General features: G+C 40.9%; 2 protein-coding genes across 2 annotated transcripts in view; one reads left to right on the forward strand and one right to left on the reverse strand.

Annotated features, from left to right (window-relative positions):
- NCBP3 (nuclear cap binding subunit 3) overlaps positions 1-23,397 on the forward strand; it is a 62,519-nt gene that overhangs the window by 37,221 nt on the left and 1,901 nt on the right. The window contains exons 9-12 of the mRNA XM_033922844.1: positions 4,300-4,406; positions 7,018-7,318; positions 11,797-11,951; positions 19,366-19,554. Of these exons, the coding sequence (XP_033778735.1) occupies positions 4,300-4,406; positions 7,018-7,318; positions 11,797-11,951; positions 19,366-19,554 (752 nt within the window). The remainder of the gene's footprint in view (positions 1-4,299; positions 4,407-7,017; positions 7,319-11,796; positions 11,952-19,365; positions 19,555-23,397) is intronic.
- LRRC75A (leucine rich repeat containing 75A) overlaps positions 14,064-23,397 on the reverse strand; it is a 188,804-nt gene continuing 179,470 nt past the window's right edge. Inside the window, exon 6 of the transcript XR_004537157.1 lies at positions 14,064-14,415. The gene's annotated coding sequence lies outside the window, so the exon portion shown is untranslated. The remainder of the gene's footprint in view (positions 14,416-23,397) is intronic.

A 23,397-nucleotide genomic window follows, 5' to 3' on the forward strand; every position in this document is an offset into this window, starting at 1 on the left:
GAGATTCTGGATTCTCTACAAAGAGAACTGTTCCAGCAGTTGGTGATGGAACCCAACATGGGATGTGGTCATACTGGACTTAGTGCTGGGGAAAATGTTTCTGATATTACAGTGGGTGATCATCTGGCATCCAGTGATCACTGCATGGTACAGTTTAATATTAAGATGGGTATAGAGAGGGCACATTCAAAAGCAAAGGTTCTAGACTTTAAAAAAAACTAACTTTGTTCAGATGGGGGTTTACATCAAGGAATTGTTGTCTGGATGGGAATATCTGGAAGGAGTGGAAATGTGGTGGGCAAAACTGAAAGGAGCGATTGTAAGAAGAACAAAACTTTTTGTGAGGCAAGTAAGTAAAAGTAAGAGGAAAAGAAGGCTGCCTTGGTTCTCAAAAGTAGTAGCTGAGAAGGTAAGGAATAAGAGGGTAGCTTTCATAAATTACAAAAGATTGCAGAAAGAGGAAGACAGGCAAAAATATCTGGAAAAGTTAAGAGAAGCTGGTCGAGCAGTCAGGAAAGCAAAAATGCAAATGGAAGAAAAAAATCTGCTGACGGTAAAACGGGGGAGACATTTTTTTACATATATTAGTGATAGGAAGAAGTGCAAAAGTGGCATTGTGAGACTGAAAGGTGAAGGGGAGGAATATGTAGAAGCTGATAAAGAAAAGGCCGAATTGCTTAACAAATATTTCTGTTTTGTGTTCACGGCTGAAGCGCTGTGAGCGGGACCACAGAAGACAACATGAATAGGGATGAAGGAGTAATAGACCCTGATCGATTTTCAGAGGGTTGTGCTTGTGAGGAGCTAGCTAAAATAAAGGGTGCTGAAGGAACTTAGGGAAGTTCTGGTAGCTCTGCTGACTGACCTTTTCAACGAGTCTCTAGAGTCGGGAGTGGTACCGGAGGACTGGCGAAGGGTGGATGTGGTCCCTCTCCACAAGAATGGAAGAAAGGAAGAAGGGAATTACAGGCTGGTAAGTCTGACTTCTGTGGTAAGCAAATTAATGAAAACGCTTTTAAAAATAGAGAATGGTCAAGTTTCTGGAATCCTCTGGATTACAGGACCGGAGGCAACATGGATTCACTAGAGGTAGGTCTTGACAGACAAATCTGATCAATTTCTTTGACTGGGTAACCAGAGAATTGGACAGAGGATGTGCGCTAGATATGGTGTATTTAGATTTTAGCAAAGCCTTTGACAGTGTTCCACACAGACATCTAATAAATAAACTGAGTGCCCTTGGGATGGGTCCCAAAGTGATGGGCTGGGTCAAGAACTGGTTGAGTGGAAGGCGACAGAGGGTAGTGATCAATGGAGATCGCTCTGAGGAAAGGGATGTTACCAGTGGTGTGCCTCAAGGTTCTGTTCTTGGGCCTGTTCTTTTTAACATTTTTATTAAACAATATTGCTGAAGGTTTGTTAGGTAAGATTTGCCTCTTTGCGGATGATACCAAAATCTGCAATAGAGTAGACACACCGGATGGTGTGAATAACATGAAGAAAGACCTGGCGAAGCTTGAAGAATGGTCTGAAATTTGGCAGCTAAAATTTAATGCTAAGAAATGCAAGGCCATGCATTTGGGCTGTAAAAACCTGAGGGAATGGTACAGTTTAGGAAGTGAAGAACTTATGTGCACGACAGAAGAGCGGGACTTGGGTGTGATTGTATGTGATGATCTTAAGTTGGCCAAACAGGTTGAAAAGGTGACGGCGAAAGCTAGAAGGATGCTAGTTGTATAGGGAGAGATATGGCCAGTAGGAAAAAGGAGGTATTGCTGTCCCTGTATGACTGGTGAGACCTCATTTAGAATATTGTGTACAATTCTGGAGGCCGCACCTTCAAAAAGATATAAAAAGGATGGAGTCGGTCCAGAGGAAGGCTACTAAAATGGTGTGTGGTCTTCGTCATAAGGTGTATGGGCACAGACTTAAAGATCTCAATCTGTATACTTTGGAGGAAAGGTGGGATATGATGGAGACGTTTAAATACCTACGTGGTGTAAATACTCATGAGTCGAGTCTCTTTCATTTTTAAAGGAAGCTCTGGAATGGAGAGGTCATATGATAAAGTTAAGAGATGATAAGGCTCAGGAGTAATTTAAGGAAATAATTTTTTACAGAAAGGATGGTAGATGCATGTTATAGTCTCCCAGAAGAGGTGGTAGAGACAGAGACTGTGTATGAATTCAAAAGGGTCTGGGATAGGCATGTGGGATCTCTCGGATAGAGAAAGAGATAACGGTTACTGCGGACGGGCAGACTAGATGGGCCATTTTATCTGCCATCATGTTTCTATGTTTGTAATCGTTTGCAAAGTAGCTGCTGCTCTTATTGCAAAAGAATAGCAAGGCTTGCACGATAGGGAAGTTTTCTCAGCCAAATATTTTGGAGCTTACAGATGATAATGGCAGAGCCCAACTGGCCAAAATACAACAGTAAAAAGAATGATGTCTGGTGACCTTGGCAGCCACAACTCCTGATAATCCTCACTCAAAAGTATGTAGTCAAACTTTGGCTCTTGTAATCTATGAGTAGAGGAAAGATCACCAAGCTAGGCATTGATTGTCACCCTTACAGAGACAAGGTCTGTCCCACAGTCTCCAGTCACCTTTTGGTATTGTGGACCCCCAGTTCCTGCTTCTGGTACAGGAGATTTCTATCCTATCATGCTCCTTGATCAGCTGCAGCTATTTCTGATGCATCCCATGTGCTGATATGTGTTACTTTCTTTATTAATGTATTAAAACGTATTAAACATGAGAACATAAGAATTGCCACTGCTGGGTCAGACTAGTGGTCCATCGCGCCCAGCAGTCCACTCACAAAGCGGCCCCCAGGTCAAAGACCAGTGCCCTAACAGAGATTCGTTCCGGTTCAGCAGGAACATGTCCAACCTTGTCTTGAATCCCTGGAGGGTGTTTTCCCCTATAACAGATTCCGGAAGAGCATGCCAGTTCTCTACCACTCTCTGGGTGAAGAAGAACTTCCTTACGTTTGTACGTAATCTGTCCCCTTTCAACTTTAGAGAGTGCCCTCTTGTTCTCTCTACCTTGGAGAGGATGAACAACCTGTCTCTATCTACTAAGTCTATTCCCTACTTAAAATCAGCTGGAGTCCAATAACGTGTGAATCATGATAGCCTCATTCTATAACAGGGTTATCTAAATTTAAGCGCTATATTGTATGCTTAAACTTATCGAATGCTGCCATTTCTGTAAGTTTACAGTTACAGTATATGCTTAAATAGTAGTAGTGCACCCCTCTGCTATGCTGCTTTGATGTGCTCAAATGGCTTAGCACATAAATGCGAGAAGAGCATTCCTAGGGAGGAGCCTGGCCATGTCCTAGGCATCATTTTCATGGATTACTCCAGCATTTAGGTACACCCATTTATGCTAGCCATAGACCTGGGATACATGTGGGCGTACCAATACCAATTTATGCTAATATTCTATGAGAACACTTACGTGGGTGGAAATTTTGTACCCACCTTTAGTGACCTAATAGTTATAGTGCAAGGGGCTGATTTTGTTCTCGCTGTGGCTCCTTGTGACACTGGGCAAGTCACTCAACCCTCCATTGTCCCAGAAATAGAATTTAGATTGTGAGCTCTCTAGTAACAGATAAAGTACCTGCATATAATATATATAAACTGCTTTGACTGTAACACAGAGAGGAGATATATCAAGAATCTAATAATATTTGTTTATGGCTTATAAGACTTGATACTGTTGGCCTATCGTAAAGGCGATTCACAGTTTGTGGATTTTATTGGCGATTGGCGTGATGTAAACCGGACTCTCCTCACCCTTGTAGAAACCATTTATTGTAATTATTCTAATGGAACTTTAAAACTCTTAATACCAACTGACTTTCCCACCAAAATTCAAATTTGTGACCAACCGACTTTCCCACCAAAATTCAAAGTGGTGATCAACGGACTGTCCTGATCCCAATCAGGTCGGTGGACCAACTATTTACAAACACAAACTGCAGACCTCACAGTGTACTCTGAAAAAAGCCACAGCATGATGGCTAAAATGTCAGTTTCTACCTGACAAGACGCAACGAGAGCCAGAAACCGTCAACAAGCTCTTAATACTTAGCCTCATTTCTACAGCATCGTGTATTGGTTATAACTATTGTACTTATAAATTAAAGCTTACAATGTAGGTGAGTACCTGAAAATCATGACTTGCCCAAATACTGATGAGTCTTTTTGGAGTAAGCTCAATGATGTGAATGTTTTTGGTGCTTTCACAGTACAAAATGTTGACTTAATCTCTCTTAATATTGTAGGAAGCGAAGGTACCATTCACGGCGGCTCCAGCGGGACGTTTTAAAAAGGAGAACATTTATTGGCGATGATGTTGGCTTAACACCGCCTTACAAGCACAGGCATTCAGGTCTGATCCTCAGAGAGATTACTCTACATATTGCAGATTGTCTCTTCCTAGAACAGCAGTGCATATTGGCAATTGAATGGTTGGTTGACTAAAGAAAATTTAATATCAACGTTTATATTCTGCCCTTTTCTAAAGAAGTACAGCGTGAATTACAATGATAAAATATAAAGGTATACAAGAATTAGAATGCTGCATTATTTCTATTAATATCTCAGGGTATTAGAAAAACTGGATTTGGATGGGCTGCTGTTGGAAGTACTTCAATTTTTAGGTCTCCTCTAAATCATTGGAAGGCACCAAAGTTGTTCTAACTGGGAATGGAAACTATTGCCACTCTGTATGCAAAACAACCATTTCTCCCCTCCTCCCGCTCATGATGACCCAGACCTCTCGAGGTTATGGTTTAGCCAATGCAAGGCCTTGAGCACCTGTGTGATGACATGGAAAAGAGATGAGAAGAAAGATTTGTTCATTCGAGGGTGGGGGGTGGGGAGCGGGAGCAATGCCAGGTTACCATAAATTCTGGGAGGGGTGTGATAACGGAAATCAAAATTTGGATTTGAGACTTCAATAAAGGGTTTTCCAGCCCTAGTGGGAGGGCAGTTATTAGTAACAATACATTAAAAGAGTCCTATGACATAATTGATTAAAAGCAAAACTTATACAAATCGGATTATAATTATTTATTATAGACTAAAATGACAAAAATAGCTCACATACTATAAGTAATACGTTTATAAAACCAAGTTTTCAAGAATCATCAAGATTGTGAATGAGTGGATGGAGCATTTCACATGATTCAGTAGAACATTCCAAGTCTAGAAAAACGGGCATTAATTCTTATTCAGTAGAATTCTCATCAAGTGGGTAATGCTAAGTTAAATGAAGGCATTCATCTAAGGGCCCCTTTTATAAAGCTGTGCTAGCAATTCCAGGTGTGACAAAGCCCATAGAAATTGAATGGATTTTGTTGCATTTGCCATGCGGGAATCACTACCACGGCTTTATAAAAGGGACCTTAAGGGGGAAACTACCAGCGCTTAAGTTAATTGAGAAATGCCGTTTAAAACAGCAAAAAAAATGGTAAAAATAAAGCGCTTGCCGGCGCTGGAATCACATCTATGAAGGTGCTTTAGGCCCCCAAATGCTAAAGTAGCTGTGGCTAACACCAGAAGTGGCATTAGGCAGCCTAAAGTGCCTTCATAGGTGCGATTCATGCAAAGATAAGAACATAAGCAGTGAGTCTGCTGGGTCAGACCAGCGGTCCATCATGCCCAGCAGTCCGCTCACGCGGCGGCCCATCAGGTCATGATAGAGACTTACAAGATCATGAAGGGCATAGAGAAAGTGGAGAGGGTCAGATTCTTCAAACTTTCAGAAACTACAAGAATGAGAGGGCATTCAGAAAAATTAAGAGGGGACGGATTCAGAGCCAATGCTAGGAAGTTCTTCTTCACCCAAAGGGTGGTGGACGCCTGGAATGCGCTTCCAGAGGGTGTGATAGGACAGGGTACGGTATCGGGGTTCAAGAAGGGATTGGATGAATTCCTGAAGAAAAAAGGGATAGAAGAGTATAGATAGAGGATCACTATACAGGTCCTGGACCTGATGGGCCGCCGCATGAGCGGACTGCTGGGCAAGAAGGACCTCAGGTCTGACCCAGTGGAGGCATTGCTTATGTTCCCAAGATGCACTGGGAGGAGGAAGGGCCACCATTTTGAAGAGGCTGATGTTTCATACAAAGGTAGGAGGGGGGGATGTTGGGATGGCTGAGTGGATGTCGGGGGGGGGGGGTGTGGGGTATCGGGCACAGCTGGAGGGGACTCTTTCGAGGAGGACTGGAGGGAGGGAGAGGAAATGGGGATCTCCTTGCTGGTTCAGCTGATTGCAGCAGGGGAATCCCCAATCAGCTGAGCCGGCAGGACTCCCCAAAGTCGCAGTTTCGGGGAGTTCTGCCGGCTCAACTGATCAGGAGGTTCCCCTGCCATGATTCTCTAACAGGCGCTGTTGCGTGATTGACGACTTAAAGAATCTGGGGATAAATGTCCTAATTGGGGTATATAATGATCTAGCCATTTAATGAATGTAAATGTAAATTTTACATTTTAAAAACAGTGATGTGTTTTTAAAGGGATACATAAGCAAATTGCTATTTGCTTCTATTTAGATCTACTTTGCATTGATTTGTATGGCCAATTTAGGGCTATGTTGTGCCTTCTTTCTAGTCCCCATGTTTATTTATGACCATAGTGTAGGGTCAAAGAGAACCAGCAGCATTCACCAGAAGATGACTCAGCATATCTGCTAATCCTGTTGCTTCACATTTTCATGCTGCTGCTCCCCAGTTGTAAAGTAGCTACTTTTGAATTCTCTGAATTTTTTTTTTAACCAATTCTAATGCATCTTTTGAAGCATGAACGTGTTTGGCATGATTTTCTCTCCCCACCTCCTCCTAAGAGTGTAAGGCAGAGAGAAATATTAACAAAAGTCTGTATGTCATTTGTGAAACTGAACACATTACCGTAGGTTAGTCAAGCTCTGTTACTTTAGAATATGAGCCATCAAACAGGCTTTTCTAATTAGCCAAACAGATAATCTTTCTCCCACATAGGTTTGGTGAATGTTCCAGAGGAGCCAATAGAAGAGGAAGAGGAGGAGGAGGAGGAGGAGGAAGTGGAGGACCAAGACATGGATGAAGATGACAGAGTTGTGGTTGAATACAGAGATGAGTTGCAGTCTTTCCGACAGGCTCGGGAGCGCAGCCGAGCTCATTGCTCTAGTGCCAGTGGCTCAGACTCTGATGAAATGGACTATGATCTAGAACTAAAAATGATTTCCACGCCCTCTCCCAAGAAAAGCATGAAGATGACCATGTATGCTGATGAGGTGGAGTCCAGACTGAAAACTATCAGGTAAAAGTGGGTTTCTTTTCTACTGTGGTTCTTTACAAGTTTTCTACATAACTTTTTCAAAGATGACAGTGCGTGCTTGAGATAATAAAGGTCCTTTCTTCCAGTGTCACAGTAAGCTTGAGAGAAAGGGAGTATATGTGCTTAAGAAGTGTATACAGTGATACCTTAGAATCCGAACTTAATCCGTTCCAGAACTCGGTTCGAGTTCCAAAGCGTTTGAGTTTCAAGACAATTTTTTCCATTGAAAATAATAGAAACTGGATTAATCCGTTCCTGGGTCCCACAGACTCAAATTTTAACAGGAAATATACTGGATTTTAAGATAAAATATTAAGTAAGCATCATTCAGATTTTGGGGCACAAACAATGTGCAGGACGTTCAGATTCCAAAGCAGAGTTCGGATTCCAAGACAAAATTTACTAAAAAAAAAAAAAGTTTGGATTCCAAAACGTTTTGAGTTCTGGGGCGTTCGGATTCCGAGGTACCACTGTATTCTGTAACAAGGCTATGTTGAATTGAAATTGGTTCAAAATTCATAGTGTTTGACCTTCCTCAAATAACCCAAGGCATGGAATTACCCGTCTTTGGAAAAATAAGTCACTTCAGGAGCAAAATGGTTCAGTGCCAAAATGGTGGAAGAAAATTTGATCCTCCTCCCCTCCACCTCCCAAGGAAAAAAACCTAGTGTTTGACAAAAATTATGAGTTTGTGCTGGTTTTGTAGATACAGTCTGTTCTCATTATTCACGGTAGTATGGTTCCCAGGAAAGTCCGTGAATAATGAAACGCTGTGTCTGTGGGAAAATACTAGGTTTTCAGCAGTGCACCTTGTGCCTTAAAACCACAAAAAGTGAACTACAGATCGTATTGGGAGAATAGGGTTACTTCTGTGCCACCTATTCCCCTTCTCCACCCCCGCCACACCTGTTTTCAGGCCTCCCTGGGCCTGCCATAAACCCTGGTTGTCCAGCGGTAAGCTGGGACAGGAGCGATCCCTCCCGCCTCCTGTCCCAGCCAACTCTGAAACCTCTCACCTTCCAGACCTGTAAAGTAGAGGGTGGGAGGCCCTTGGGCTGGGAAAACATACTGCCTGATAACAAATGTGACATACAACCACGGGTAACCTGCCTAAACGGTGGGGGAGGGAGGAAAAGTGCTCACTGTGACATGCATATTTCCTGACCTTTTTAAGGTTTACCAAATTTATATATACATTTTACAGTAGTGATTCCATGTTTATATGTTTGGGTAAAATTGTTGCAAAGATTTATAGTTGCCATATTAGAAATAAGGGTCATCAGCAAGTATAGAAAATACCTTTTTATTGAACTGGCTTTAATATAGCTGTAAACTCTGGATCTGGAGCTCTGTTCTAGGAAATCCTGTGGCCCATTTTTAATTATTTACTGATGTTTTTCCTTCTCCTTTTTCTCTGATCATATTGATAGTTTTATGTGCAGGTTTATATTATGATGTAGGACATTATTTTACTCCATTTCTTTTCTGTATGATTTCATATATCTGTGATGAGCTTTCAAGCGTTAACTTCTTTTCATCAGGTTGATGAAGAAATGGTCAGTAGTAGAGAAAGATACGGGGAAAAAAATCTGTCAGTGGACCACCGTCCCCTTCACCGCCCCATCCCCGCAGCATCCACCCTTCCCTTCAGCACTCCTTGCACAGTCTGTGCATCTCCCTCCCTCCCCCTTACCTTGGCGTCGCGTTTTAAGGTTTCAGACTTGTTAAAAGCCGCTGGAGTGTTCGTGCAGTCGTGTGTGGGCGTGCGTGTGTGGGCGTGCGTGTGTGGGCGGAAGCTTCTCCTCTGACGCCACTTCAGGGTCACGGGGCCAGGAAGTGACATCAGAAGGAAACCCAATGCTGGCGCAAGTGGCATGCTGGAGAAGCCACTCGCGCTGGTGAAGATTACCAGAGGTACATGGTGGGAAGTACTGCTAGCATAATACTGTTGCACCAAGCTTTCAAGGCTGCTAGAAAGAAGTTATCCTCAGCTCCAGCTAGCCAGTTAGATTTCAGGATATCCATAATGAATATGCATGGGAGAAGTTTGCAAATATATTTGTGGTATACTCACGACAGATATCCTGAAAACCTGACTTGCTTGGGGGATCCTCAGAAACCACTGCCATAGATATTAGTGAACTGGAATGTCAATAAAAGCTCCTTATAGCACATCATGCATTTTGTTTCTTCTTGTTGGAAATATAACTTGGTTTATAGGTATGATATAACCCCTAGGCAGGCATGGCTCAAGGTTAACATCCTCGGGGTATCATGGCTCCTTCCACTTTGCCTCAGGTCTTATGACCGTAATTCTAGCCAGTGATTACTGGTGCCTGCTTTATCAAAAATGTTTTTATTTATTTTGACATATAGCATCCTGAATCATTGTCCTGTACAACCAAGTATTTGAAGACAGAGTAAGTCCCTTCCATAAAGAGCTCAGTCTATGTGCCCCAGGCTCACTGGTGTTAGTGTGGAAACATAAATAGTTCAGGCATCAAACTTTTCTTCATGTTTTTCAAGATCTTCCATAAACTAATACAGTAAAACCTTGGTTTGCGAGCATAATTCGTTCCAGAAGCATGCTTGTAATCCATTGGTATATCAAAGTGAATTTCCCCATAGGAAATAATGGAAACTCAGACGATTCGTTCCACAACCCCAAAACTTTAATAAAAATACTATACGTACTTGTATTGCAAGACCTCGCTCATGTAGAACCGTCACTACACTCTTGCAGCGTCAGAGAGAGAAGAACCATCAGCTCGGTTGTGATGACGTGACGCGTGTATGCTGTATGTACTTGTATTGCAAGACATTGCTTGTATATCAAGTTAAAATTTCATCAAATGTTTTGCTTGTCTTGCAAAACACTTGCAAACCAAGTTACTTGCAATCCCAAGGTTTTACTGTACTTCTAAATCAGCAATACCCGTGACTAGTTAGTCTTACTTCCGTTTTCAGACCTCAGCGGTGTTGCTGCGTGTATTAAAAGTTTCAACACACGCAGACTATACACACCAAAGTCGTCATTGGTCTTATTTATATTTTATGTTTTAAAGTGCTCAGTAGTGCAAACTTATTGTAATAAATATTCTTATTTTATAAAGTTTAAATACTCATCTTAAATGCAAAAACGCGGCTTAGGGATTTAAATTTCCGACATAGGACTATGTTTCGCCATTGGCTGTATCAAGGAATCCCCCTAAAACAAGCAGGAATGTATTAAATCAAAGCTTCATACCCCTCTTCATATCCAGCAGTTCTACCAAATCATTTTACCTATCATTCTCAGCATTACCTTATTTTTGCTATTTCCCGCGTTCCCAACTTAGCTAGGAAACATGGCCGCGGCTTTTTTCTTTTATACAGCATTCAAAAGAACGTCTTGACGTCAGGCTTTCATATCCAGTTAACAGGGAAAAACCCTTTCTGACGTGGTTAGCCTTCATTAGCGTGGATGACGCTAATATTATGAATGTCTATTTCCGCATTTAAACCCTTCGTTTTCACAGAATTCAAAGTGAATATCCATTTTTGTTCTTTAAAATGTAATCTTTCTTCATAATTCCCTCCCACCCACCCGATCTCATCTTGGTCAATAATCCTCCATCTTAAATCGGAAATTTTATGCTTCATGTCATGCCAATGTTGAACAAGAGGAGCCTCCATGTTTCTTGTATTAATTTTAGACTTATGCTCATTGAATGAATATTCACTTTGAATTTTGTGAAACTGAAGGGTTTAAATGCTGAAATAGACATTCATTATATTAGCGTCATCCACTCTAATGAAGGCTAACCACGTCAGAAAGGGTTTTTCCCTGTTAACTGACATCAAGATGTTCTTTTGAACGCTGTATAAAAGAAAAAAGCTGCGTCCATGTTTCCTAGCTGAAGTTGAGAACGCAGGAAACAGCAAAAATAAGGTAATGCTGAGAAAAATGATTTGGTAGAACTGCTGGATATGAAGAGGGGTATGAAGCTTTGATTTAATACATTCCTGCTTGTTTTAGGGGGATTCCTTGATACAGCCAATGGCGAAACATAGTCCTATGTCGGATGTTTAAACCCCTAAGCTATGTTTTTGCATTTAAGATGAGTATTTAAACTTTATAAAATAAGAATATTTATTACAATAAGTTTGCACTACTGAGCACTTTGAAATATAAATAAGACCAATGACGACTTTGGTGTGTATAGTCTGTGTTGAAACTTTTATTACATGCAGCAACATTGCTGAGGTCTGAAAACGGAAGTAAGTCAAGGTTAGTGTGGTAAACCAGAATTTCAATCCTGGTCTTTTGGTTACCAGCCCATTACTCTAATCACTAGGCCAACCCATTTGAACACTTCTTAGTCTACGTAGGTGACGTTTGCGGTGTTGCTCAAAGCAATTTTATCCTGTTTTATCATTCCTGATCAGAAGGGCTGTTTACTCTCTTTCTCTCTTCCCAGGAACTCCATGAGAGCTGATACTGTCACGAGTAGTAATGTGAAAAACCGCATTGGCAGCAAAGCAGCATCGGAGAAACCGGCAGATGTGCGCCTCCTGTTAGAGGAGAAACGGCAGAATACAGGGCAGCGTCAGTTGAGCTCCAATCAAAAATCAGGTAATCCGGTCAAGCCTAATGTGATATCGATGTGATGACCTATTGGCCAAGAATGATGATAATTGGGGCTAAGTTCTCCTAAGTCAGGGGTAGGTAATTCCGGTCCTCGAGAGCCAGAGCCAGGTCAGGTTTTCAGGATATCCACAATGAATATGTATGAGATGCAAATCTATCTCATGCATATTTATTGTGGAGATCCTGAAAACCTGACCTGGCTCCGGCTCTCGAGGACCGGAATTGCCTACCCCTGTCCTAAGTCATTTTAAACTATTTTCTAAACTGACTCCTAATGACTCCTCTTAGTGCAAATCAAACTAAAATCTGCTTGGATTGCTTTGACTTTAATTTTTGATATGAGTTGACTTATTTTCCATGTGAGAATGATAAGCAGGAAGATAACTGAAATCATACTTCATCTAACTACCCTAAGTGCTCCTTTTCCAAAGGCGCGCTAGGACCTTAACGCGTGGAATAGTGCGTGCTAAAATGCCAAGTGTAGTAGCCGCTACCGCCTCCTTTTGAACAGGCGGTAGATTTTTGGCTAGCGTGTGCTAATCCAGTGCATACAGTAAAACTCGGAGCGCACCTTCGTAAAAGGAGCCCTAAGTCTTTGGAAAATGTCTCCTGAGTTGTACAAAGGCAGAATTTCATGAGCTGCACTTGGGGCTAGGGAAGACTGTGCAGCCATCTAGAGGTTTATGAGTTGTAAATACTGGTGTTTATTTTCAAGCTAATTAGGTACTTTGGGAGGGTACTGACCAGGGCTGTGGAGTCGAGGAGTTGGAGTCGGAGGAAATTTCGGGTACCTGGAGAGTCGGAGTCAGAAGTACAAAAAACTGAGGAGTCGGAGTCGGAACATTTATCTGCCGACTCCATTTTTGAACTTGGCATACCAATCACGAGCGATTCTTTCAGCTATAGCACCCACCATATACACAGCACAAATGTTGCGAGCAGCTTCTGCGGCCTTAGAACCTTGATTAAAAGCAAAAAGAAGGTGGTGTCGAAAATGCTCATTTCTCTCAACTTGGCATTCCATTTTAACGATCTGAAAATTAACCAGTGCTGTGGAGTCGGAGTCGAGGAGTCGGAGTCGGAGGAAATTTCAGGTACCTGGAGACGGAGTCTGAAATACAAAAAACTGAGGAGTCGGAGTCAGAACATTTATCTACCGACTCCACAGCCCTGGTACTGACATCTACATGTACTGGTGATACTGAGTTTTAGGAATATTATAAGTAGATTCCATTTATATATAGGGAGAAAGTTAAAAAGGACATCTTCTTCAGACAATGAAGAATGCAATCCAGGAGCAGAGATGCCAGCAAACCCATTGGATTCATGTGAGGGACCACTAAGTTCCACAAGCGCGGGAAATGTACAGAAAACAACAGGCAGGTGGAACTGATGATCTGGATAAGCTTGCTTTATCGTTAAATCCAAACAAGGTCAAAATTCTCCTTGGTGTAGTCTATGGCACAAATCAATATAACCTTCTAGGGTTAGGGGACCCAACACAGTCTGTGTTTCGGCTGTCAAGCCTTCCTCAGGGGTCCTTAAATTGAAAAGTAAAAAAATATATATATATGACTAATTGTGAAGGAAATTTGAGGCTAGCGTTTTTAGCACATGCGGGAGTTTAGCTATTCCGCGCGTTATGGCCCTAACGCACCTTTGTAAAAAAAGCCCTTGGTGTAATGAAGTGCTTTGCTTGAAAATGATAATTAGGTAAATGCTATAAAAACATCAAGGTAGTGAAGTTTAATCGAAATCATCAGTTCCACTTCTTTGTTATTTTCTGTGCAAAACATCATTTATTTATTTCATTAATTTTGATATACCGTCTTTCAACAGCTATATCAAGGTGGTTTACAGCAGTGGTTCCCAACCCTGTCCTGGAGGACTACCAGGCCAATCGGGTTTTCAGGCTAGCCCTAATGAATATGCATGGAGCAGATTTGCATGCCTCTCAGTTCCATTTATATATGCAAATCTCTCTCATGCATATTCATTAGGGCTAGCCTGAAAACCCGATTGGCCTGGTGGTCCTCCAGGACAGGGTTGGGAACCACTGGTTTACAGCATTTGGTTTTAATTGAACATGAAGAAAATACCACACAATTGCTTCCAAATGCGACTCTATACTAACCATATTTTCTGAGGCTCTTTCCTACCCCAGGATAACAGTATAGAGTGCAGTATAAGGAGGATATAAAAACCAAAGAACTATCGAGGAACTTCTCTTATCTGATATCAGTTTACAGTGGTATCTGGATTGTTTCACGTGAAAATACCAAACAAACATCAATGCTTTGCATATGCATACAAGACTGAAAAATGATTAGCCAAATCCAGCATGGGGGAACCGAAGTCGATGCTGGTCAGATTTCGATGTTTGGTGTCCCGCAAATGGCTAGACAGGTGACACTTGCAACTCCAGTGTTGTAGATCACTTTATCACGTGCTGCCAATGGGAGAGAAGACATTATGACTGGCAAGTTGAATACTTTCAGCAATACTTAGGGATAATGTTTATGTTTATTTAAGATTTGATATACTACTCCTGCATTTTACTGACCTAAGGGGTATACAAAGTATCAAGCTAAAATGAAATTAGGTACTTGAGATAAACGACCCTATCTGTCCCGAAGGCTCATAATTATCTGATATGTAATAACAACATATAATACATTTCCAAGATCAACAATCAAAGAAATCGAAATAATGAAAGAAGATAAAATATAAAAAATAAAATAAAACAAATTTAAGAGATAGAAAAGTCTCTGAAGCGGCCTGATAGCAAACAGTCATATTTTAGTGCAGGTCTTAATACAACTCCTGGCACAGCCCACTTCACAGATCCGTCACTGGCAGAGCTTGAGAGCATCAAAGAAATTAACATTTCTAAAACATATCCACTAAAACTGTTCTATGAAATAAATAAATCCAAATCAACACCGTCGATAATATGTGGTTATAACCAAAACTCCATCGTGGTTGGCATGGTGGAGACTTGACAACCAGCGTTTAAACATGGCGATTGGGGCCTACAAAGAGTGGTGGGTGTGGCTCTGGCCACCTTGTTGGGCAAACTGGTTGGACTTTGCAGGTCTTTATCTGCCATCATTTACTGTGTTACTGTATATAGAGGAAACGGTGGGATGAGGGGTTAGGTAATTGCACAACACTAATTACGGGTTGTGTTTCAGACAGATCAATGATAAGACTAATGAAATTATAGCACTGATGACCTGGTCAATGACCTAACGACTGGATTACTTGCTCAGTGATACAAAGCAAATCCGAAATTTGCTGATCCTGTTAAAAATAGCCATGTTAGGATTATAGCAATGTTGAAATCTATGTGGGAATGGGCAGAGCAAAACTGGAGGAGAAAGACATGGAGAAGCTCAACACACTGATGGAGTTACTTACCTACTAGTGTGAAACAGACACAGTTGTACTGTGAAGTGGAATACACATACTTTGTCACTGCATTAGAGAGAAGATGATGCCTGTGAGTTAGCCTTTATGAAAGAGGGAAAGCTGAGAGTGTTGGACCTCATCAGATTGGACAAGACGACTTCGCTGAGACCAGACGACAAGAACTACAGAAGGAAGATGAAGAAAAGTGGAGAATGAAGAGTAAAAAAAAAAGCAGAAGAGCAAGAGATGATGGAGAGATCTGTGCTTGAAGTGGAACCAGAGAGTTTCAGATGACGTGGCAGGAGAACCAATGGAGGAAGCTCCCATTGCTCTAGAGAAAGCTAGGAATAGGCCAAAATCTAATACTGAGGATATAACCAACATAGCTGTCGCCAGTTTAAAACACCATACTGAACTGAGATAGAGCAGAAATTGCTACTGCTGCCCAGATTGATGCAGGACGCAACACTCACTTTTGGATACTGTTTTGGTGATTGATTACAACAAGGTGAAGAGGGCTTAGGCGAGAGTCATGAAAGAAATCGGATGTACAGTTTGAGGAGGAACTGGAGCAGATTGGCATGGGTTGCATTTTCTTTGATGGTGGTCGTGATGATACCAGAGTCATGTCAAAGGCAGAAGAGAACAGCAAAATATATCTAGGAATGGTAGTAGAGGAACATTACACAAGAGGCAGATACTTGTGGCATTTTGTTCCTGCAGACTCATGCAGAAATAATAATTTGATTGCATGACTGAGAGAAAGAGGAGCAGACAAAACACTTCAAGCTGTTGGAGGAGATTCCTATAATATAAACATTGGTTAGAAGGGAGGAGTGATGCAAAGGAAGCTGGTATGGATTGTCTGTAACCTGCACACAGGCAAACTACCATTCAGGCACTCGGTGACTGCTTTAGATGGCAAGACATTGAGCAACCACAAATGGGCAGGTCCCATTGGAAAAAAGCTACTGAACAAGTATGTCTGGGGCGGTATTTGGAGAGACCCCACAGGAAAGAGACTTGGGAGTACTGGTCGATAAGTCGATAAAGCCGTCTGTGCAATGCGCAGAGGTGGCAAAAAAGGCAAACAGAATTCTAGGAATGATTAAGAAGGGGATCACGAACAGATCGGAGGTTATCATGCCACTGTACCGGGCCATGGTACGCCCTCACCTGGAATACTGTGTCCAGCACTGGTCGCCGTACATGAAGACGGACACGGTACTGTTCGAAAGGGTCCAGAGAAGAGCGACTAAAATGGTTAAGGGACTGGAGGAGTTGCCATACAGTGAGAGATTAGAGAAACTGGGCCTCTTCTCCCTTGAAAAGAGGAGACTGAGAGGGGGACATGATAGAAACATTCAAGATACTGAAGGGAATAGACTTAGTAGATAAAGACAGATAAAGGTAGGGATAACGAGAGGGCACTCTCTAACGTTAAAAGGGGATAGATTCCGTACAAACGTAAGGAAGTTCTTCTTCACCCAGAGATTGGTAGAAAACTGGAACGCTCTTCCGGAGTCTGTTATAGGGGAAAACTCCCTCCAGGGATTCAAGACAAAGTTAAGACAAGTTCCTGCAGGACCAGAATGTATGCAGGTATGGCTAGTCTCAGTTAGGGCTCTTGTCTTTGACCTAAGGGCTGCCACGTGAGTGGACTGCTGGGCATGATGGACCACTGGTCTGACCCAGCAGCAGCAATTCTTATGTTCTTTGCCAAAGGATCTGGCTATGTTGAAACAGACATTTTATCTTTATTTATTTATAATATTTATATACCACATGGGGGAAGCCATTGCCCTGGAACGAGGCAGAAAAATGTGTACTGCAACAATATATGTATGTAACATTAATATCAGTAATAATACAAAAAATTTTTGTAGTGAGAAGATCTCAGTGTGGATTGGTCAGCCAAATGAATGGAAACCATTCAATCCTTCAATCCGTGCGTGGGTGACCACACCATCAAAGAATCTTACTCGTGTGTAGTGAATCAAAATAACATTGCACAAAAACCCGTGCACAGATTGAAGGATTTCCGTTCATTTGACTGACCAATCCACACTGAGATCTCACTACAGAAAAAGTTGTATTATTACTGATATTAGTGTTACATACATATATTGTTGAAGTACACATTTTTCTGCCTCAAGCTAGTATCATCTAGAACTTTTCTGTTCACTACAATTTCTGTTCTAGTACAATTTGGGTTTTCTTATTTTGATTGTCCTGGAACGGTAGCATGGAGTGTTGCTACTCTTTGGGTTTTGGCCAGGTAATAGTGACCTGGATTGACCACCGTAAGAATGGGTTTCTGGGCTTGATTGGACCATTGCTCTGACCTAGTAAGGCTATTCTTATGTTCTTATGCCAGATAGCAGAACGGCTCATAACACCTCTTAAGGTTCATGAGAATATAAATTTCCAAGCCTAATCTGAAAGGAAAGAATCCGAGAAACTTAAGAATGATTGTAGAGTTCAGTGTTGGGGTTTACATGGTAAACTGGTTCAATATGCAGATAAATAGCAATTGGACACCAGGTCCCAGGCATCTCCTCTTCCAGCTGCAACTGTTGAAATAACAGTGTGAAGATAGTCGTGTCTACAGTGAGAAGGTCAAGGTGGTAGGGTTATAGCAAGTCTGTTCTGCAAGCCATGTTGTGCAGTGAAGAAGAACAGGAGAGAAGAGATGCAGTGGCGAAGATATTGAAGATCAAGGGTGAAGAAGATGAGAAGACACCCTCCAGGGTTTCAAGACAAAGTTAGACAAATTCCTGCTGAACAAGAACGTGCGCTGGTAGGGCTAGTCTCAGTTAGGGCACTGGTCTTTGAGCAGACTGCTGGGCACGATGGACCACTGGTCTGACCCAGCAGCGGCAATTCTTATGTTCTTATGGAGACTGCAGGGTGAGACCCAGGAAAACACCATCCATCAACACTGAGGCAACTCACTCGGGGTCTCGGCCTCCTCTGACAACAACAGAGATCAAGGCATTTCTGAGCAGCCCATGGTGGTTCCAGACTGGCCATCACACTGCCAGTCCGTAGAAAGGTGTGTAAAAATGACAACTGAGACTGCTGGACATGTATACGATCAGGAGAGGAGGGAGCATTATATTAGGGGTCAGATGGTCAGCAGGGAGCTGAAACAGAAGCAAACAAGATATGGCCTCTTTGCTGGATTTTGTTAAATAGCATTAAATTGGCTGCAGAAATGATATTTTAAAGACAGTTAAGTAGCTACAGATGTAGTTCAAACTATTTGTATGTTCAAATAAATATTACTTAATTTCGACATATTTCATCTATGATTTGATGTAGGTAAGACTCACTTTAAGCAGTTCCTGAAGCAAGATTTAGATTCAGCAGGAAAAACTGCATAATTTAGTCACTAGTATTTTGTTGTCTAAATTCTTTATTCATTTTTGCATGTTACAACAAGTGTAGCAGATAAACTCATATTAACTTAAAATACACACTTGATTAACTCTCATATAATACATTAAGTATAACATTTCATTACAAATTAATATTCTATAATATTTTAAAATTTATTTAATAAACCTAATATTTAAATTATTCTTATTAAATAGAAAATCCTCCCCTCCCTCCCATCACAATATTACATACAAATGTCATTACATTGAAACTATTGATATCATCATATATTATGAAATAACAAAAATAAAACCCACCCATTTCCCCTATAATCAAATATCTTATCTTGGGGAAGATGGTTTAAAATACTTAGGAATTTGGATTACAAAAACAGTGGATGATACAATGAAAATTAATGAAAAATGTTTATTACAGAAGGGAACAGAAATGTGTCACTAGTATTTTGAAAAAAAAAAATACAAATCTGCCCCTAAAATTGACATGTCATTTTGTGCCAGCTAGGTATCTGCACTTAGCAGTAGCTTCTGGCAGATCATTCCTGGCTGAAGCCATCTTTCATTTATGAGATCTGTGTGTTTGTTTCCAGATGTGCGGCAGAGATTAGGAAAAAGACCACATTCTCCTGAGAGCAGTAAGCCTGCAGGCAATATCACCGTCACACGGCGAGAGCCCATATCGGATGTGCACAGCAGGCTCGGAGTCCCAAAGCAGCCGCAGCCGCACCAAGCACCAGATGTCAAGGGCCTTTACTCAGATGGCAAAGAAAAGAAAACAGGTTGGCTTTGATTCATGTTGACATCAGATATGTAGCAGGCCTCTTGGAGGAGTGAGGCTGAGGGTTACCCCAATGGCCTTGTGGCTGAAACACCCTTCATTCCCATTGCATATAGATTATCGGGGTTCCCTAACGGCAGACTTAAATATTATGGATTAGCGTTAGATGAGCACAGTACATTCACAGAGGAGGCTGTTCTGAATTATAATAAAATTCCTTTTTATTGCGCTCTCCAATAATGTACAAATATATACAAATGAAGGAATAGGATTAAAATGAGACAAAGAAGCCGTCTGAGCAAAGTGAAATAGTTGCAGAATGTTTCAATGGCTTATAATTCCTGTCTTTCTGAGCATTACTCACTCTCCGTCAAGCTCGTGCATCTTTTACACCTCTTATAGACTGGACAGTTGTTAAATCATTACTTCTTAGTAATGTGCCTTTAGTCTCCTTCGGGTAGATATTGCCTCTTTCCACTTTATCAGTCTTTCCAATAGTACTTTAGCTCCTGTATTCTCCTCCTTCACTCTTTGGTAGGCAAACAGATTGTCTGTGCCCCAGTCCACTTCACTGTCTCTCTCATGGTGCCGTGTTTATTAGATCAGGCAGGTCAAGCTGCACTCAAGAGTTGGGTCCTTCTTCCAGTCTCTCTTAGGGTCTTGGCACTCTCTAATTCCACTACTTCCGATCTCCAATCATTTAACTGATGAGACGAGGACTGTTGCTTCACTCTGTCGCTCTGACTTTTGGACTCGGGACACAGGGACAAATTTTCCCCATCTCTGCAGGATCTCTCTATTCCTGTCCCATCCCCGTGATCTCTGTCGCTGCCACTGCCCCTGCCCCATTCTTGCAAGCTGTGTCCTCATCTGCACCAGCCTCGAACACTTTAAAATCCTAAGTATTCAAAGCTTGGGTGGTTAAGGCAGAGCTTGCAGGAATGGGATAAGGACAAAACTCATGGGGATATTGAGATCCCACGGGGATTTGGACAGATTTGTCTCCTTGTCATTCTCTGGATCAGATCTCTTCACTGATCTACCCCTTCTCTATTTATATATATATTTTTTGGCATCCTGTGCCTCAGGGAAAAGCTATAAATCAGATTGGCAACCCATGATTTATTTATTCTCTCTCGGTGAGTGTGTATAGCCCCTAAAACAGAGAGCTAAGGTTCATGAGGACCCTCCAAGTGGAGTAATCCACCTATTATAAATTCTACTTGTCTCCTTGTTGACCTGTCTGGGGAGGGAGTGGGGGAACAAGGTTCCTTCCTGAACTCAGAGTTTTATACTTCTCTTTGAGAGCTAAGAATTCAATTTTATTAGGCCACTTTCTCAGAATAGATCACCTCTGTTCATATTTGTTTCATGCAACTGGCTTGAGGGGAGGAGGGGCTTGTGGGTGGTTGGGCTATGATTTTTGGTGCACAGGCATTTTTGGCCAAAACCCAAACCCAGATTTCAGGTCAGTTTTGTGAGCTGTGTTCTTATTTCCGTATGTTGTATTAGATGTTTGATTACGTATGTTTTTATGTACTCTGCACAGATTTCGGGATGTACGCGATATGATATATATATATTAAATAAATAAATACAATTGTTGCTGTTTTCTGGGTCTCACCGCATCTGGGTAGGAAGAACCGACGTTTCGGTCATCATGTTGTGGCTTTCTTCAGCAAACCCTGAAGAAAACTACAGCATGATGGCTGACATGTCAGTTCTACGTACTCACTCATAATTTCAATCAGTTTTAATATTTTAATTCTTTTTTTTTATCTTCCCATTTTTTCTTTTTCTATAAAACATTATTAACCCTTATCCTTTCATCTTTCTTAATTTAATTTACTTTAATTTAATATCACTTCATAAATAACCTACATAAAATGTATTAATCCATTGGGGGATTGATTTCATCAAGGGACAGCATTCATTGCTTCTTGTAAATCAGTTCATAAAATTTATGCTCAGTCCATCCGATAATATGTTCATAAATCTTCATACTGTTTCTTAATCCATCTTAGTAAGAAAACTAGCAGTGTGGTTATCATAAATATGCTCGAGAAAAAAATCTTATTAGTTCCGTTTTCACCAGGTATCATATATAGGCCAACAGGAAAACGCTGCAGTGAATAAATGAAGTTTCCTTTCTCACATCATTTGAAACAAGCCAGGTAGCCTCTAGTTTGTAACTGTTACTTAGCTTTTAGCTCATTTTCTTTTCTTTTAATATTTAACCCAGACCGCTGGAATGTTGAGATGCCACCCAACCATAGCCCAACTGAGGCTATTTATCCACCTATAATCGTATAGAATATACCTCAACTAGACTACTGAGGTCCAATGATCAACATTTATTAGTTATTCCTGAAGAAGTCCTTTTTCTGGGAACGTCATCGTTCCTCCAAAACTTACTTGCTCCACTTCATCACTGAAGCTGAAACCGTGGATTGAAGACAATGTTTTATTTTTCTTTTTTTTCCAGTTTATGAATTATTTTTAATCTTATTCATTGTTTTGCCACTTGTTTTTCTTTTGTTCTATTTCTATCATTTAAATTTCTCCAGAATTCTTTTGTTCAACGGTTCCTCCTTCTGCATCTATTCCTTTCTCTCCTCTCTTCTACCTTCCAAAGTACTTAGTTCAATACAGTCTTGTTAGAATGTTTATTTTCTTATTTGTCCTCTATCTCTACTTTTCACTTCTTTATTACTCTCTAGGTACTTTAGTTAGATTGTGAGCCTTCGGGACAGTAAGGGAATTTCTAAGTACCTTTCTTACTTATAATTTTAATGTATATTTTCTGTTAACTGCTTAGAACCTAACGGATGTAGCGGTATATAAGAAATAAATTACATTACATTATTCCCTCAATTAAAATTATTAACACACGGCGGCATTTCATCTTTTCTGTTACAGCCCCTCAAACATGCAATTCCTTCCCTATTTATTTAAAGGGAGAACACAATTTGGATAAATTTAAGAGCAAACTAAAAAGCTTTCTTTTTAAGGATGCATTTGATAATTAGAAAGATTGACTAGTCGTTTCATTCCAATTCCATAACTTCTCTGAGGTTCATTGTTCTCTCTCTTCCTATTGTTTTTTTACCATAATTGTCTTCTCTCATATCAACAATTTGTATTTCTTTTCCTATCCTTTCCTCTTGTTTTAATATGTTTGTAAAGTTAGTCTCTAATATGTTTCGTAAGGTTTAGTTCTCTGTTTGTTTTGTTGCCCCCTAAATTTTGTAATTTTACTGATGAATTCATCGCTTAGAATTTTGAATAAGCGATCAATTAAATTTATAATACACTTGAAACATAGGGTTATAAGGGTGGAAGATATAGTACATACACTAAGGGCCTGTTTTACAAAGCCACGCTAGTGGCTGCAGCGCGGTAACGGCCCCGAAGCCCATAGAGATCGTGGCTTTGTAAAACAGGCCCTAAGGTTGTTATATTTATAGTGTAAATTACATTGAAAGTATATATACTTAGATCTGCGTGTAATTCTACGTACCCAGACATGGCAAGACCCGGAAAACAGCAACAATCGTGACACCAGCTGCAGAAGCCTAAGAGAACAAATAAAAAACTGAAATTTGGTTGTTCTCTATTATAGAGTGCATTGCAATAGTCAAGCTGACTAGTTGTAAAAGCATGTATTAATACGCAAAGGACTGCTATAGAGAATACATTTCTAACTGAATATATCATCCTCAGCTTGTAGAAATTTGTGCATGAAAATTCAGCTTCTGGTCGAGGATCATCCCCCAAGACTTTCACAGTTGGTCCAAAAGTAATCTTGCCGGCCACTATCAAAAGTGGGCCATGTAATTCGGAA

Source organism: Geotrypetes seraphini, chromosome 15 (assembly GCF_902459505.1).
Source record: "Geotrypetes seraphini chromosome 15, aGeoSer1.1, whole genome shotgun sequence".
Lineage (NCBI taxonomy): Eukaryota > Metazoa > Chordata > Amphibia > Gymnophiona > Dermophiidae > Geotrypetes > Geotrypetes seraphini.